This window comes from Centruroides sculpturatus, unplaced genomic scaffold, assembly GCF_000671375.1.
Source record: "Centruroides sculpturatus isolate CEXI.00-Female unplaced genomic scaffold, Cexi_2.0 scaffold636, whole genome shotgun sequence".
Lineage (NCBI taxonomy): Eukaryota > Metazoa > Arthropoda > Arachnida > Scorpiones > Buthidae > Centruroides > Centruroides sculpturatus.
Window position 1 is genome coordinate 34209 of NW_019384931.1, and position 15374 is coordinate 49582.

The 15374-nt window shown below is 33.3% G+C and overlaps 1 protein-coding gene across 1 annotated transcript; it reads left to right on the top strand.

Moving 5' to 3' along the window:
- Nucleotides 1-9663: 9663 nt before the first annotated feature.
- On the top strand, nucleotides 9664-12213 carry LOC111632001. Its single transcript, XM_023376354.1, has one exon. It carries the CDS (start codon nucleotides 9826-9828, stop codon nucleotides 11842-11844), a length of 2019 nt encoding a protein of 672 aa, XP_023232122.1. The 5' UTR covers nucleotides 9664-9825; the 3' UTR covers nucleotides 11845-12213.
- The last annotated feature ends 3161 nt before the right edge of the window (nucleotides 12214-15374 follow it).

The window sequence follows — 15374 nt, forward strand, 5'->3', positions numbered from 1 at the left end:
AAGTGCCGCCATGACGGTATACGTATCTGGAATTTAACCCCTGAATTTAGAGTTCTAACGTCCGAGAGAGAGTAAAAATAAACATATATGTAACCTCCAGATAACTCTAACTGAAATCATTGACTATTTTTGACATTATTATTAACTTTTGTTAATGTTTTAAGCAAGAACAGTGCTACTTTCACATCTTAAGCCGAAGACCTCTGTCGCACGTGACTCCTCAACCGTTCTAACAATTTGAAGTGCCTGTGACCTCAACCAAGGCCACTTGATCGCTTCGCTAGTAAGGCCGTCCGCCAACTATCTCTCTCTATGAGACCGAGCGTATAGACGCTAGTTAATATTTTCTCCGCTTGTGGCGCTGACGATCGGTGACATCCATCGTCAGCAATTCAGGTGGAGAGTATATAGGAGTTTGGAGACGTCGCTGCATTTAAATATTTTTCTCATTAAAGCAGGTTGAAAACTTTTGACAATCAAGAAATGAGCTGCTGCAAACGATGTTCCCTAGTTCGTGAAAAAAGCGAAATAATAATAACAGTATTTTTCACTTTATTTTCGTAAGACGTTTTTAGGAAGAAATAACTGAGTATTATTGACATGGAAAATACAAACTTTTTCACATTAATACTATTTAATCATCTCTTTTCGATTCTTAAAGATACCAGTAGTTAATCGTTAATGTAAATATTTTTTTTACTCGAAAAGTATGCAAAATTAGCAAAACTAGGTTACCTACAGTATGCACTGTCTACTATAAAAATTTTCACATTTTCGGACCATATATGATAATTATTAAAATGTTGTGTATTAAATCTGTTATAAAATTATTACTTTTGTTAATCAAGACTGTAAGAATAAATACCGATATAACCTTTCGAAAAAATTTGCTTATTTTTTTGCAAAAATAAGCAAAGTTTTTAGTTAGTAAAAAAATTTCGAAAAATATGCACGGAAATATGGTGATATTGAAGGTAAGAACTTATTATAATTAATATTGGAGAAGTACACAGAAATGTGAACAAAAGCAACATATATTGTTTTAAAGTTGAAATTAAAAGTATAACTATGGTAAAAGTAACATTGCTTCAGTTTACATCTCTAATATAAATAAAATTCTTTATAGAAAAAGCAAAAGCTTATTACATAAGAAAAATTAATTTATTGAATAAAGTGTGCACTGTTTTTGACTGAATTTTACAAACTGTAAAATTCAGTCAAAGACCAGAAATGTACTTAGCTTCCTCATCATCAGAAATTTACAATATGAATTAGACAACATTAGACTTTTAATATTTTTTTAGAAATGGGCTTATGATGCAATCTGAGAACTTTTTCCACAGTTTGACCATACAATGAATATATTTATATCTATATACCAAGCTGCTGTTGAAGAGAAATCCCGTCAACCGTATATAACTCACGAATAAGTATAACTAAATACAACNGGCATTTTTTGAAAACATACAGTAAAGTTCCATATTACCACCCGATTTTCTCTAAGCCTACTTTCTGACTTTTTGTACAAAAGCCTTCAAAAACTATACTTATAGTTACACTAGCAAAAAATCCAATTAGGAATAGTTAGTTTAATAGTTACCAGTACTTTTCGCAAAAAAAATGTGGGTGTAGTTATGATACTTTGCTTACAATTCACTAAAATGAAAATGGGGTTTCATAATACCACCTTCTCCTCTATTAGTAGTAAAATCTAAAATTTTAGTATAATTCTTATAATTGCTTAGATACAACTTTTTGATTTAAAAAATAATCCAAACTTTATCAATACTAATCAATTGTGAAATCTCATTAATACTGACAGAAAAAGATGGATTGGTTAGAAGAGATTGAAAATGAAAGACAAGAAAATAGGGAGAGCCAAAGAAAAAGAAACAATGAAATGACACATGAGCGTGATGAAAGGTTGCATAAAAAGAAAGAACAGAATCAATTAAGACAGGATATAATAAAAAGATTTGAACAAAGAAATAGTAAAAGAGAAACACCAAATGAAGAAAGTGTGAATGAACAAGGAGCGCAAGTGAGTAAACAAAGAGCCAGTGAAGAAAGTGTTAATTTACAAAGAGAGCAAGCAAATGTACGAAGGGAGCAAGTAAATATACAAAGGGAGCGAGAAAACGAAGAAAGGGAGCAAGCAAACGAAGCAAGAGAGAGAGAGGTTGAACGGAAAAAGCATGCAATTCAAGAGAAAGAGATAGAGGTTGAACGGAAAAAGCATAGACTAATTACCTAGCAAAGCTAGGAAGACTGGCAAGTTCTATGGGCGAACTTGTTCTGCGCATTAACGCTTACGCAGATACTTGCTGCTAGTGCCACTCTGTGACCGTCGCGTGAAAACTACTTTCATTTAACGTCGTATATGCTGTGAATACGTGTGGTAGAAGCTTTATTTAAAACAGAAAATGAATTCAAGAACTTGGAAGACTGCAGGAGTTAATTATTGTTCAGCTATTAATTGCGCAAATGCTCGAGGGAAGCAACATCATCTGTCCTTCTTTAGATTTCCTAAAGAAAAAGACCGGTAAGATCATGTTTTTGTTCATGAATGCCGTTAGGCTTAAGGTTTAAGTTTTTATTTAGGTAGTCCCAATGTCGGTGCTTCGATTAGGTTAGGTTAACTACATTTTTAGTAGACGTTTCCTTTTTTTTTTCTTTTGTTCAAGAACTACCGTGAATCAATAACAAGTGACGTTAATTAATCGTCGGCCTGAGTCCGTCGGAAGCGCGACCATTGGGACTATTTAGGTAAACTTTAACTAGGCTTAAAGTACTGACACTCGTAGGAAGAAACCAGTATACCTTCTAAATTGCCTGCAATTAATTACAAGCGTCATACTATCCATTCATATGCAGCTCCATTTTATTTTCAGATGCCGCTTTTGGGTCCAAAACACTCGACGCCTAGATCTTCTAAATAAAACAGCAGAAGTGCTATATAAAAATAATTATCTTTGTGCTGAGCATTTTGAAGAAAACCAATTTATGAACTCGGAAAAGAAGAAATTAGTTTGGAATGCAGTTCCAACAATTTTCAATATACCAAACCCTCCAAAATTACTGACTGGAAAAAGAAAACCACCGAAACCTCGTTCTGATTTGCCAAAGAAACCAAAACTTGCACAAAAAACAACTGAGCAAATTCATGCTCAGTTTAAAGAATGTTCTTTTAAAGTAGAAGCTGAGGAATCCCCTGTAAATTCAGGAGACCTGGATATCCCTATAAATTCAGAAACTGTTACTCTACCTATTAATTTAGAAGCTCCGGAACTTTCTGCAAATATTGGAATAACTTCTGACTGTACAGAAAATAGTGTGATGAACACCCCGCGAAAGGTTAAACTGAGAAAGCAGTTGCATAGTAAGATTACGCAGCTATCAAAATTGAGGAAGAAGTATGCTATGCTTCGATCTCAGGTTAGAGATAAGCAAGACATAAAAGATATTATGAGACAAATTCGTCAAGTGTGCCCGGGACTATCTCAGGTTCAGTTGTGTTTCTTTGAGTCACAAATGAACATGTCATCAAGATGTAAGAAAGGAAGAAGATGGACTTGCGCAGACAAAAAACTAGCCCTTTCTCTTTTTTATCAAAGCCCGAGAGCATACAAGATGTTTCAAAAAATATTCCTCTTACCAAGTGTGCGTTCCTTAAGGCAGTGGATATCTCAAATGACCTTTGAACCAGGCTTCCAGGAATTTAAGCAAAGTGTTTGAGTGATCGAGACAAAATGTGCATTTTAATGTGGGATGAAATGTCTATCAAGTCAGAGTTGTCTTATGATTTGTCTAATGATGTAGTTGATGGATTTGTTGATTTGGGGAACAATACAAGGCTTTTATCAGTTGCAAATCAAGCCATGGTGTTCCAAATACAAGGAATATTTAAGAAATGGAAGCAGCCTATTGGCTATGTTCTTTCGACTAATTACACCAAATCTGATGACCTGCTGGTATTAGTAAAAGACTGTTTGGACAAGTTAACTGATGCTGATTTAAATATTGTAACCTTGGTGTGTGACCTTTCTAATCAGAATCGTTCAGTTTATAATTCTCTTGGTATTACAGTAGAAAAACCTTTTTTTAATTACAAAGACAGGCTGATATTCTGTATGTATGATCCACCACACTTGTTGAAATGTACTCGTAATAATTTAAAAAATTATGACTTTGAATTGGATGGAAACGCAATTAAGTGGAATTACATCGAGCAGTTTATAACAGAAGACAATTCACTAGCAATTCGCTTAGCACCTAAAGTCACCATGAAACACATTATGTTGCCTATGTTTTCGAAAATGAAAGTGAAATTAGCAGCACAAACGTTAAGCCATACTGTAGCGGCTGGGATAGAAACATATGTTTCTCTAGGCTGTTTACCACCTGATGCAGCTTATACTGCAGATTTCATTGAAAAAATAGATTCACTTTTTGATGTGTTTAATGGGTCAAATTTTAAAGAAACTAAACTATTAAGGAGGCGACTAACAGCTACATCTGCTCATGTAAATGTTTTAAAAGGCAGTGCTGATATGTTTAAAAAATTAATTGTAAAATGTAGTCCCAAAGCAAGGATTAATTTTGTTAAGGGATGGCGCCTCACCATTTCGGCTCTGCTTGGATTATGGGAAAATCTTAGCAAAACTGGGGTTAAGTACTTGTTTACAAGGTCATTGAATCAAGATGCAGTGGAGAATTTATATTCAAGCATAAGACAACATGGAGGGAATAGGAGTAATCCCAATGCCAGTCAATTTAAATATTGTTTAAAACAGCATATTATGAAGAGATTTTTTGCAGATGTTGAAGGACAAAATTGTGAAAATGATTTGGGACAAACTTTGTTTTCTTTCCTGGATATTTATGGCAAGTCAAAAAGTGAGAACGTGACAAGTACAACAGTCACAACATCAACAATACAATATAACAATTCCTTGCTGTTGCCAGCTTCTCAAGACGAAGATTTTCCCGAGAAATGTGTTTTGTCATACATTACAGGGCATGTTTTGAGAAAAGCTTACAAGATTCACTTGTGTAACTTTTGTTTAACAGGTTCACAAAACCCTGTGCTGTCTTCTTCTCATCAGATATTTACCCATTTTAAATCATATACGTATGAAAAAGGAGATTTTGGAAGTTTAATTTCACCTCGCGATGAAGTCTTAGAGTTCATGTCACAATGTGAAACTACTTTTGTGAAAGAGTTTAATACGAATATGCATAAGAAAAGAATTATGTATCACATTTTAAGGACAATAGAACAAAACAACTTTTCTATGAAAATAAACGTCTGCAAAGACTTTCAAGATTTACTGGTAAAATTGTATATACGAATGCGTTTATATTATGCTACAAAATTTATAAATCAGGCAATATCTACTACAACAAGGGTCACTTCAATTTCTACCAGTTCCAATCACTCAAAACTTTGTAAAGTTTTGCATTTGCCTTGTTAATTACAATGTCATGACATAGACAAATTATTTTCTGTATTACAATTATCATTTCAATATATTTAAGTTTTAAAACATTTTTGCACTTGTTTTGTATAATCTGTACAATATTAAGTAAAACATTTCTTTATAAGACGAGTATTTTATTCACAAGTTTTTTTTCAAGTTTTACAGTTTACTTGAGAACTGCAAATGCATCGCCTATATGATGGCTAAACCAATTTGGGCACAGGACACTGTACTATTCCATTGTTAAAATCTCGGGAATATTATTACGTTTTCACTAAAACTTTATAGCATTAAAAAAAAAAAAAAAATACAATATGAATAGATCCGGCATCATTTTGCTTACGAACCATTATCGTAATTCTAACACGCCGTGTTCGTGGCATTAGTTTTCACGCGGCGTCCGTCTGAGGACGAGATGGTCGGTTCAGTCGACCTTTCCGTTCTATTAGCTTGCCAGTCTTCCTAGCTTTACTAGGTAATTAGTCTATGTCCTAACCGTGCTGAAATGCTCGTATACACGCGCGCCATCTATCGTAGGATAAATGTACTATGCCAGAAACCTTCGCGGGAGTGTATTAAAAAACTTCCCAAAGTTTCATGGCAATCGGATAAATGGTGTAGTAATGCATGAAGGACAGACAGACAGACAGAAATTTATATATATATAGATTAATGATTACACATCAGAATAATGTCAAGAAAATATTTAAAAGAAAATATAGACCTACCCATGGAATTTCTTTCTAATATCTAAAGCTTATTTTCACAGTTTTCTTTTTAAAAAAAAGGTTAAAGAGGCCCTGTATTCGATGGCCTTAATTAGGATACTCTTAAGGGAAACCATCATGAAAATTTATAGGTTTCATCTCAAATGATTAATCCTCATCAGTCGGAAAATACCTATACTAGGCGAGCAACTCGAAAGGAGTTCTTTTTATGGACTATCTTAGATGTCGGGACCCGTCTCTCATTACACGGCCACTCCATTGTGAATCTGAACGAATTCATAAAAGCGTGGGAAAAGGCCCTCTTGATACCCGCGGGTCAAAAAAAGTTAAAAATAAAAAAATAAATAAATGCAATCCAAAGATAGGACGTCGTCTGTCAAAATTCGATGATCCTACAAGCAAAGCGATTATTTAAGTTTCAGTTTATATAAAAAAACAGATAATATCGACTATCGTATCAATCCAATCAGCTGACTAAACGTTGTACAACATTGCACAACGTTTCGACATTAACTAGTATAGCCAGCTGATAAGATAACTGCAACCTTATCATCGTGAACGATATTTCTTTGCAAATTAATTATTAAATATTAATAATAGAAACTATACATTTAATAATATTACTGTTTAATGGTAGTAGGCTATTTGCTATATTCTATTTATATTTCATATACCATATAGAACTCTAAATTATTTGATGAATATTGTTTATATATACTGTATATTTATATAGTATATATAATAAATATACAGTATATATAAACAATGTTAATTATTTATCAGATAATTTTTAAATACTCGTACATAACATTTAGAAATTTAATTTTATAATATTTTAAATGTTAACAGTTTTATATTTTATAAAGGGAAAATGTTTCGAATTAATTATAACTGACTCTAAATTTTTCCGAAAGATGTCGTTATCGTCTCGTTATAGCCGAACTAGTGATAAGCATTAAAATTTAATTATCGTACAGATGCCGGAAGTGCCTGTAACGACATCTTTCGGCAAAAATAAAATCAGTTTTGATCGAATCATAATTAATTCAAAACTTTTTACTTTTATAACATATAAATAAAACCATTATTTAAATATTTAAAATATCAAATTAAACTTCTAAAAGTTATGCACTTTAAAAATTNAGGACGCGATGGTCGGTTCAGTCAACCTTTCCGTTCTATTAGCTTGCCAGTCTTCCTAGCTTTGCTAGGTAATTAGTCTATGGAAAAAGCATGCAATTCAAGAGAAAAAGATAGAGGTTGAACGGAAAAAGCAAGCAATTCAAGAGAAAGAGATAGAGGTTGAACGAAAAGAGCATGCAATTCAAGAGAAAGAGATAGAGGTTGAACGAAAAGAGCATCCATTGTAGCCGACGTCACACAACCATTGATCAGTGCTGATTTTTTAAATCTCATTATGGACTTCTCCCAGACCTTCGCAGCAAACGTCTCATCGACTCGACAATGAAACTAGTCAGCCAAGGACATATTCTCAGTGTCACTACACCGTTGATATGAACTATTGCCTGCAATTCTTCATATCACCGACTACTGAGGGAGTTTCCTGAGATAACATGTCCATCTCCAACCATCGCACCTGTCCGGCACTCCACCGTCCATCATATTATCATGACGCCTGGACAACCAGTGCACTGCAAACCCCAGCAACTTGAACCGGACAAGTACATTCTGGCTAAGTGTGAGTTCAAATTCATGCTCAAGGGATCTGCCAACTACCCACCAGCAGCTGGTCATTGCCATTACACCTCGTCCCAAAGAAGAACGACCAGTGGCGACCCTGTGGTGACTACCGTCTACTCAACGCGCGAACTGTACCCGACTGTTATAGAAGATTTCGCATCCACTCTTCACGGTTGTGGGTACTTCTCAACCGTCGACCTCATCCGTGCTTTCCACCACATCCCTATAGCCTAAGAGGATATCCCTAAGACAGCCGTCACCACACTGTTTGGACTATACGAGTTCAACCTCATGTCTTTTGGTTTGTGCAACGCCGTGCAAACAGTGCTACATGGACAAAGTTACTCATGACCTCAAATTTTGCTACGTCTTCATCGACGACATAATTATAGCGTCCCGAAATGAAACTGAACATCTGCAGCACCTACGCAAGTTATTTACCAGACTTTGCGACTACGGTGTTGTAATCAACGCATCAAAATGCATATTCGGAAAGCAAGAAGTACAATTCCTCGGGTATCTGGTCAACCCAAAAGGAATCCGCCCACTTCTGCAAAAAGTCGAGGCAATCATAGAGTTCTCTAGACCAACTACTGTCTGTGATCTACGCTGATTCCTGGGACTAGACAATTTCTATTGCCGCTTCATACGCAATGCAGCTCTCATCACTGCAGAACTCAACAAACTGCTTCAGGGCAACCCGAGCCCGAAAGATCAGTTGGAGGCGCATACAAAGATCCTTTCTGCCCACAGTTGCTGGATGCTGCCACATAGGACATACCCTTAGAAGTGAAAATATGCTCTACCTTGCTCTTGTTGTAGTGACATTCCTCCTCCATTCTAGTTATTGAACTTACATCTGTCCAGTATAAAAATGTTTCTGAAAATAACTTCAAGTTCACATTTGTTCATTGATTTCCAAATATTTTTTATTATTCAAAAATGTTTATTTATTGTGAAATTGTCAACTAAACAATTCTTGAATAATTAAAAATAATTGAAAATCAATGAAAGAATGTCAACTTGAAATTATTCTCAGAAACATTTTTGTACTGGACAGAGGTAAGTTCAATAGCTAGAATGACATTGTGAGGGGGTGGTGATGGGCCGCACTCAAAGGTATAGCCCCAGAACCGGAAAAGGAAGGAAGGAAAAGTTTGACGAGTTAAGGCGAAGGTGAAAGAAAGTAAGATAGGATAGAGTAGGGTAAGTGGGAGACTCATGGGCGCCTGCACCGCAACTATTAAAAATAAGACAAATACATACATGATTGACAGTTTGGACAATTAAGCAATGAGAATTTACAATGGATTGTTGGCGCGATAATTGGTTAACATATTAGAATTTCGAGGTAATACATCATACAGTTATACATAGACAAATGCAATGAGAAAATGGTTACAGGAACAAGGTACATGCGAATACAATGAGAGTAAAAATGCCAAATAAAAGTAACAATAAGTGATACAGTTTACATTAAGATGCCCGCGAAGTACAAATTATAAAATTATAAATCACAAAATCAGTAAGTTATAAAATTATAAGATTACAAAGGTTGGTTGGTTGGTTGGTTGGTTGGTGCGAGTTTTCTGGCACAAGGGCCATTCAGGCCATGCTGCGCCAAGGCAAAAGGTAAAATAAATAAATAAATGAACATAATATATATAACAAAATATAGATACAACACATAAACATGAATAAGATCAAATANTATTGTTTCTTTTATTAATATTCAATAATAATTTAAGTTGTAAAGAAAATTTCGTCGAATGTGATGACGTGTAAGCGAATAAGATGGCAGCTATCTTATCAGCTGACTATCGTCGTTAATGTCGAAACGTTGTGCAATGTTGCTCCTGCTTTTCCTATATAAACTGGAACTTGCATAACAGTTGCCACACTCGTAGTATCATCGAATGTTGACAAACGACGGTCTTACTTCCAATTGCATTTCTACTATGAACCAACAGAAATGTAGATTTTATAGTAACGGATTCTGCCGATATTCTGATAAATGCAAATATTCTCATGATTTTGAAGTTCAAACTGAAAATATCAGTTTAAATAATGTGAATAATTCGTATTGGAGAAGAAGGGGTAGAGTGCAAAACTTCCAAAGGAAGCCTCCAAGATTTCAAAGAGTTAAAGGAGAAAATGAAAAACCCGAAGAAAGAAAATATGAAAACTTCCAGGAAGTATCAGAGTGTTTGCAGGATTCCAGAGCCAGTGTAGACCGAATGAAACCGGTTACGGTAAGACACTCGGCCAGATATTTTTACAAGAGATTACCTAGGTGGCGAAATATGAGAGGACGATTTCATCGGAGACCCTTAGAGAGACAAGATGTTTCGGAAAATGATTATATTTCTGTCGACGAGAAAAGCGACGATGTAGAAAAAGCGGAAGAGGCTAAAGCAAAAGACGAGAACGAAAGTAATTTGGAAAAGTTGCGTGAGACAGAAATCAAACAATTTCAAAAACGGTTTCCGAAGTATGGTGAAGTTTCCAAAGATATTTTCCGATTTGAATATTTCCCGACCGATCCGGATTGGCCGTTCGAGGTGAAATCCGTAAATCTACAAGTTGAATTTCCTAAAGAATATCCCGATGTACCTTTTCTGATCACGGTGGTTGACGAAGATGAAATTTTACCGGATATGTTAATCAGACATATTAACAGAACCGTTCGTAATTGGATATTGGATAAGTGGGAGAAAAATAATGATAGAGTCTGTTTGGCTTTCCGTCCATTTTTACGATGGTTTGATAAAAATTTAGAAGAATTATTTATTTGCGGTTTGAGATGGACTAAACAAGATATTGAGACAAAGGCAGCAGGAATTGAATTTGTACCATATGAAATGCTGTGTAATTCAAAACTGGAGTCTGCATCGAGTGAAAGTGATTCCAACAATGATGATGATGTTTCTTGTAAAGATAGTTATGAAATGGAACAGAACGTTGAAAAATCTGAAGATATTACAGATGAAAACAAAGATATAATTAATACAACTAGACAACTTTCAATTAATGATTCTCCAAGACCAAACAAAAATAATTATTCTGGTTTGAAAACAGAAATAAAATTTAAAGATCTCCATTTTGCAGATCATGCAGCAACATTGACCTGTCAAAAGCTACAAATAGTAATACTGTGTAATCGATGTAAATCACGCCATGATTTAACCATGTTGGGACATAGACTGAATTTGGCAACTTGTACTAAATGCCAACAAACACAGGAGTTAATATTCCAGCCATCGCTTCTTCATCCAAATTCATCCATTCTTGGATATGTTCATATACAACACTGCCAAATAATTGACCTTCCTTTGGTAGCTTGTGAATTTTCCATTTCCTGTTTAAATTGCTCAAGGCAGAACACATTAACTGGCATACATTATAATCAGCAAAGAACTACTTGGTGCTTGTATTGCAATTCTAAAATGAATGTTACTATACAGGGAGTAAGATTTCTTCAATTACAAACGCAGGAAATTGTAGAGAAACTTCAAGCCCATTCTGTAAAGTTAAATAGCAAATTTATAAAGAATCAAATTCTTCCTGTACAGATAGGAAAACCTTTACCTGATAATGGTACTTGTAAACATTATAAGAAGAGTTTCCGTTGGTTAAGATTTCCGTGCTGTGGAAAAGCCTATCCGTGTGATGTTTGCCATGATGAGAAAGAAATCGATCATGAAATGAAGCTTGCTACCAGAATGATCTGTGGATTCTGTGCACGAGAACAACCGTATACAAATAAAGAATGCATTGGCTGTAATTCTTATGTGACCAAAAAAAGTAGCATTCACTGGGAAGGAGGAAAAGGATGCCGTGATAAGATTAGAATGAGTAGAAGTGATAAGCACAAGTATGCTGGAACAAATAAAACTAAAAGTGTGAAAAAGGTAAGTGCTAATATTAGCACTTAGATTGAATTTGGCCAGTAATTTGACCATAAGATATATTTTTATACATATTTTCAAAGCTTTAAAAATTTTGAATGAAATATCATGGATAATGGGTAGTGAATAGAAAAGAAAGAAATAAAACTGGAAATTAAATTTTTATGGAAAAACCTTGATATCTATCTCACTGAAAGTTCATATAAGCAGCTAAATCATTTTCACTTTACAATATTTATATTACTGTTCTTGAAAGTGATTTACCACAGAGAAAAAGATTTATTGAAGAATTAGTTAAAAATGCACTTCAGACATCAAAGTAGATTTGAATCAAATTCATATCTTATAAAAGAAATATAAAATTGTAACAGAAAAGAATAATCAAAATAAATTTGCTCAACTTAATTTTATTTTGTTTTTTATTTCAAATATTTAAGTTTCAAAGACCTTTTTTAAGATAAAAAGTACAGTGGTACCTCAGGTTACGAACGCCCCAGCATATGAAATTTTCAGGATACGACATGAAATTCGAACATATTTTTGCTCCACGATACGAACAAAAACTCACCATACGACGTTACATTAGTTCGCATTTTTCATTTGTTTTTCTTACTACAGTTATTTTTTTAATGTATTACTTGGCTTTAATTTGAGTATGTTTTTCGCGTTGGAACGAATTATTTTGTTTTACATGTAATCGTATGGGAAAAGATGATTCACCTTACGACATTTTCATGATACGATCTCAGTTTTGGAACGGATTAATTTCATATCCTGAGGTACCACTGTACTATGAAACTTTCGTAAACAATGCATTACAAGCTCTCTTAATTAAAGATAAATTTTAGCAAACAAAATTAAAATGATTTAAATAGAAATACTTACTACTGATTTACAATATACATAAAAAGCAACCTGTGAAGTCCTGATATGTGGTCCTTGAAACTTTGGCAATGAAAATTTGTTTTCCTGCTTTTTGCCTTGTGCCATTATGCAAAAAATAATTAAGCTGATATTCATTACAAAAAATAATCAAACTAAACTTGATTAGTGAACAGATGAGAATAAAATATATGCTACAACTTTGCATATCATTAGAATATGTTATCTTAGAACCTAGTGTACTGGCAGTTACAGAGAATGTTAGTACTCAGTAGGGCCAAAGCCATATCTCAGAAGAAAAATGAATGCAGATAATCTGAAGCTTTATGAAGTTCACTTGTGGCCCACAGCAGGAAAGGTTGCTCATCACTACTGTAAATCATCACACAGTTGATAATTTAAGATCACTTTATACTAAAATTTTTGTCGTCCAATATCTTTTAAATATTTTTAGATTTTGAAATTTATTGTTAAAATTAGAATGTTCTTTGTTACTTATTATTATTAATGCATTTGTGATGATGTATGTAATTGGTGGCACATTTACATCTTTCATATTATGTAATTGTGCATTATTACTGGTACATCATCATAGTAAAATTGAAGTTAGTGTACTGAATACATTCCTGTTTGTAAAAAAAAAACTTAAACTGCAGTTTAAAGAATTTATTGAAAAAAATATTAACAATAATAATCTCCAATAAAATTTAATGTACCATTCTTTGAAAAAATAATTTCTCTTTCAAGGATTCTTAAACTACAATAATCAGGTTTTTGAATATCTTTTAAAATAATAAGGGATAAAATTAAGAAAAACAAGCGTAAAAATGAATGAATTTTGAAGATGAGTAAAATTTGAATATAGTAATTTATTTAAAATTTTGAAAAAAATTGAAATTAAATTATTCTTCTATTAGACAAATTGAACACACAAACAATCCAGGTATATTGGAGACTAGCCAGCACCCAAATCTAGTAGAAAGTGGTAACTGAAAAGAGTTTTTTTCCAGGGCTGTGAAGTTGGAGTCAGAAGAAAATTCATTGCTACATCAGTTGGAGTAGGTAAAAATGGATTAACTCTGACTCTTTTTATTTTATTTTTTTGTGTATTAAGTTCCTAATAGGAGCATCAATTGCCTATCTTGCACCTTACAGGAGGCTTTTCAGAAATTTATATTCAAATACATTGTGTTAATTCTAAATTTTTATTGTCAAAGGACTCATACAAAATGGCTACAAACACTTGGGTTAAATATAGTGTTTTTGAATACTATAATCACAGATGGAAACATGTGTAAATATGTGGTTGAAGATGAAAATGACAGTATGATAATGAAAAGCTCTGTGAAAAAAGATGAGTATTTTCAGTGGTTTTAATAGAAATGCCTGGTGGTTCAATTAAAAACTTTAAAAAGTAACCTTGATAGTGATGAAGATTTAGAGGTAGGAGTTGGACTTTATAAAATTCTACAAGTCAGAGTTGGGGCTTGATCTATTAACTCTCTGGTCCTGGATTTTGTTATTTGTTGCTTCCTGTTCTTTTTGAAGATTTCTTAGCAGCATCTGCATATTTTTCTTGTTAGCTTTGCTGAAACTTTGTTTGCTAAGCATATACTAGGCATACTTATCCTTAAATACAATTCTGATTTCTAGCAAGGAGACCAGAAGTAATTGCCTTTCAAAATTATTGTATATCTATTTGTTTTCTATTTGTCTTGGCAAGAATGATTCACTTATTTATGATGCTTATTTCAAGAATAAGTTCAGAAAATATTGTTACTGAGAGCCACAGGTCATGATGGGAGACTATATTAGTCACCCATCATGTACCAAAGCTAAGAAGAAAAAGATGCAGACTGTTATGAAATCTTCAAAAAGAACAGGAAGCAACAAACAACAAAAACCCAGGGAGTTAATAGATCAAGCTCCCAATAATTAGAACTTTCAGTTTAAATCTTCTAGTTTATATGTTAAACATGACTCAGACTTATGAAAAGGATCCAAAATGTTTGTTTAAATAAATTATAGTGTTGCTGAAGATAAATTACTTTCAGAGTAAATAGAAATGCTTTTTATAATTAATAAAGAATATAATAACTAACTATTGTATACAATCTGTGGACATACAGAAAATATATCATTATAATCTAATTCTCCATAAATGATACCCTAGTACTCTAATTTTAACACCAATTTTAAGTGCACTAAATCTAACAAGTAGTGCACATGTTTTAGACAAGGGAGTAGCTAAACCAACTACAGTAAGAGTGGCTCTAGCAAATTGTGAGATGGTCTTATGGTGGTTACAAACTACTGCAAGGAAAGAGGGTCTGAGGCCTGCTCTCAGAAAATTTTTGAAATATACTACTATTAAATAATGTACAAACAAAACAATAAAAAATATTCAAAATTTAAACGTTAAAAATTATATATTTATCTAAAAAATATAATAATAAAACATAATTTTGTTTAAAAAGGTATATATATGTATATAATTTTAAAAAACTCAAAGGAAAAGTTATTTTAAAACAATGAACATAATAAAATTACACTGATCTTTTAAACAGTCCTTTTTATGATCAAAAACATATACTTACACCATATGCATTTCGAACTGCATTATCTAACAATTCCTACTCAGTGATAGAAAAACACAAAAATAATGTGAAAACACT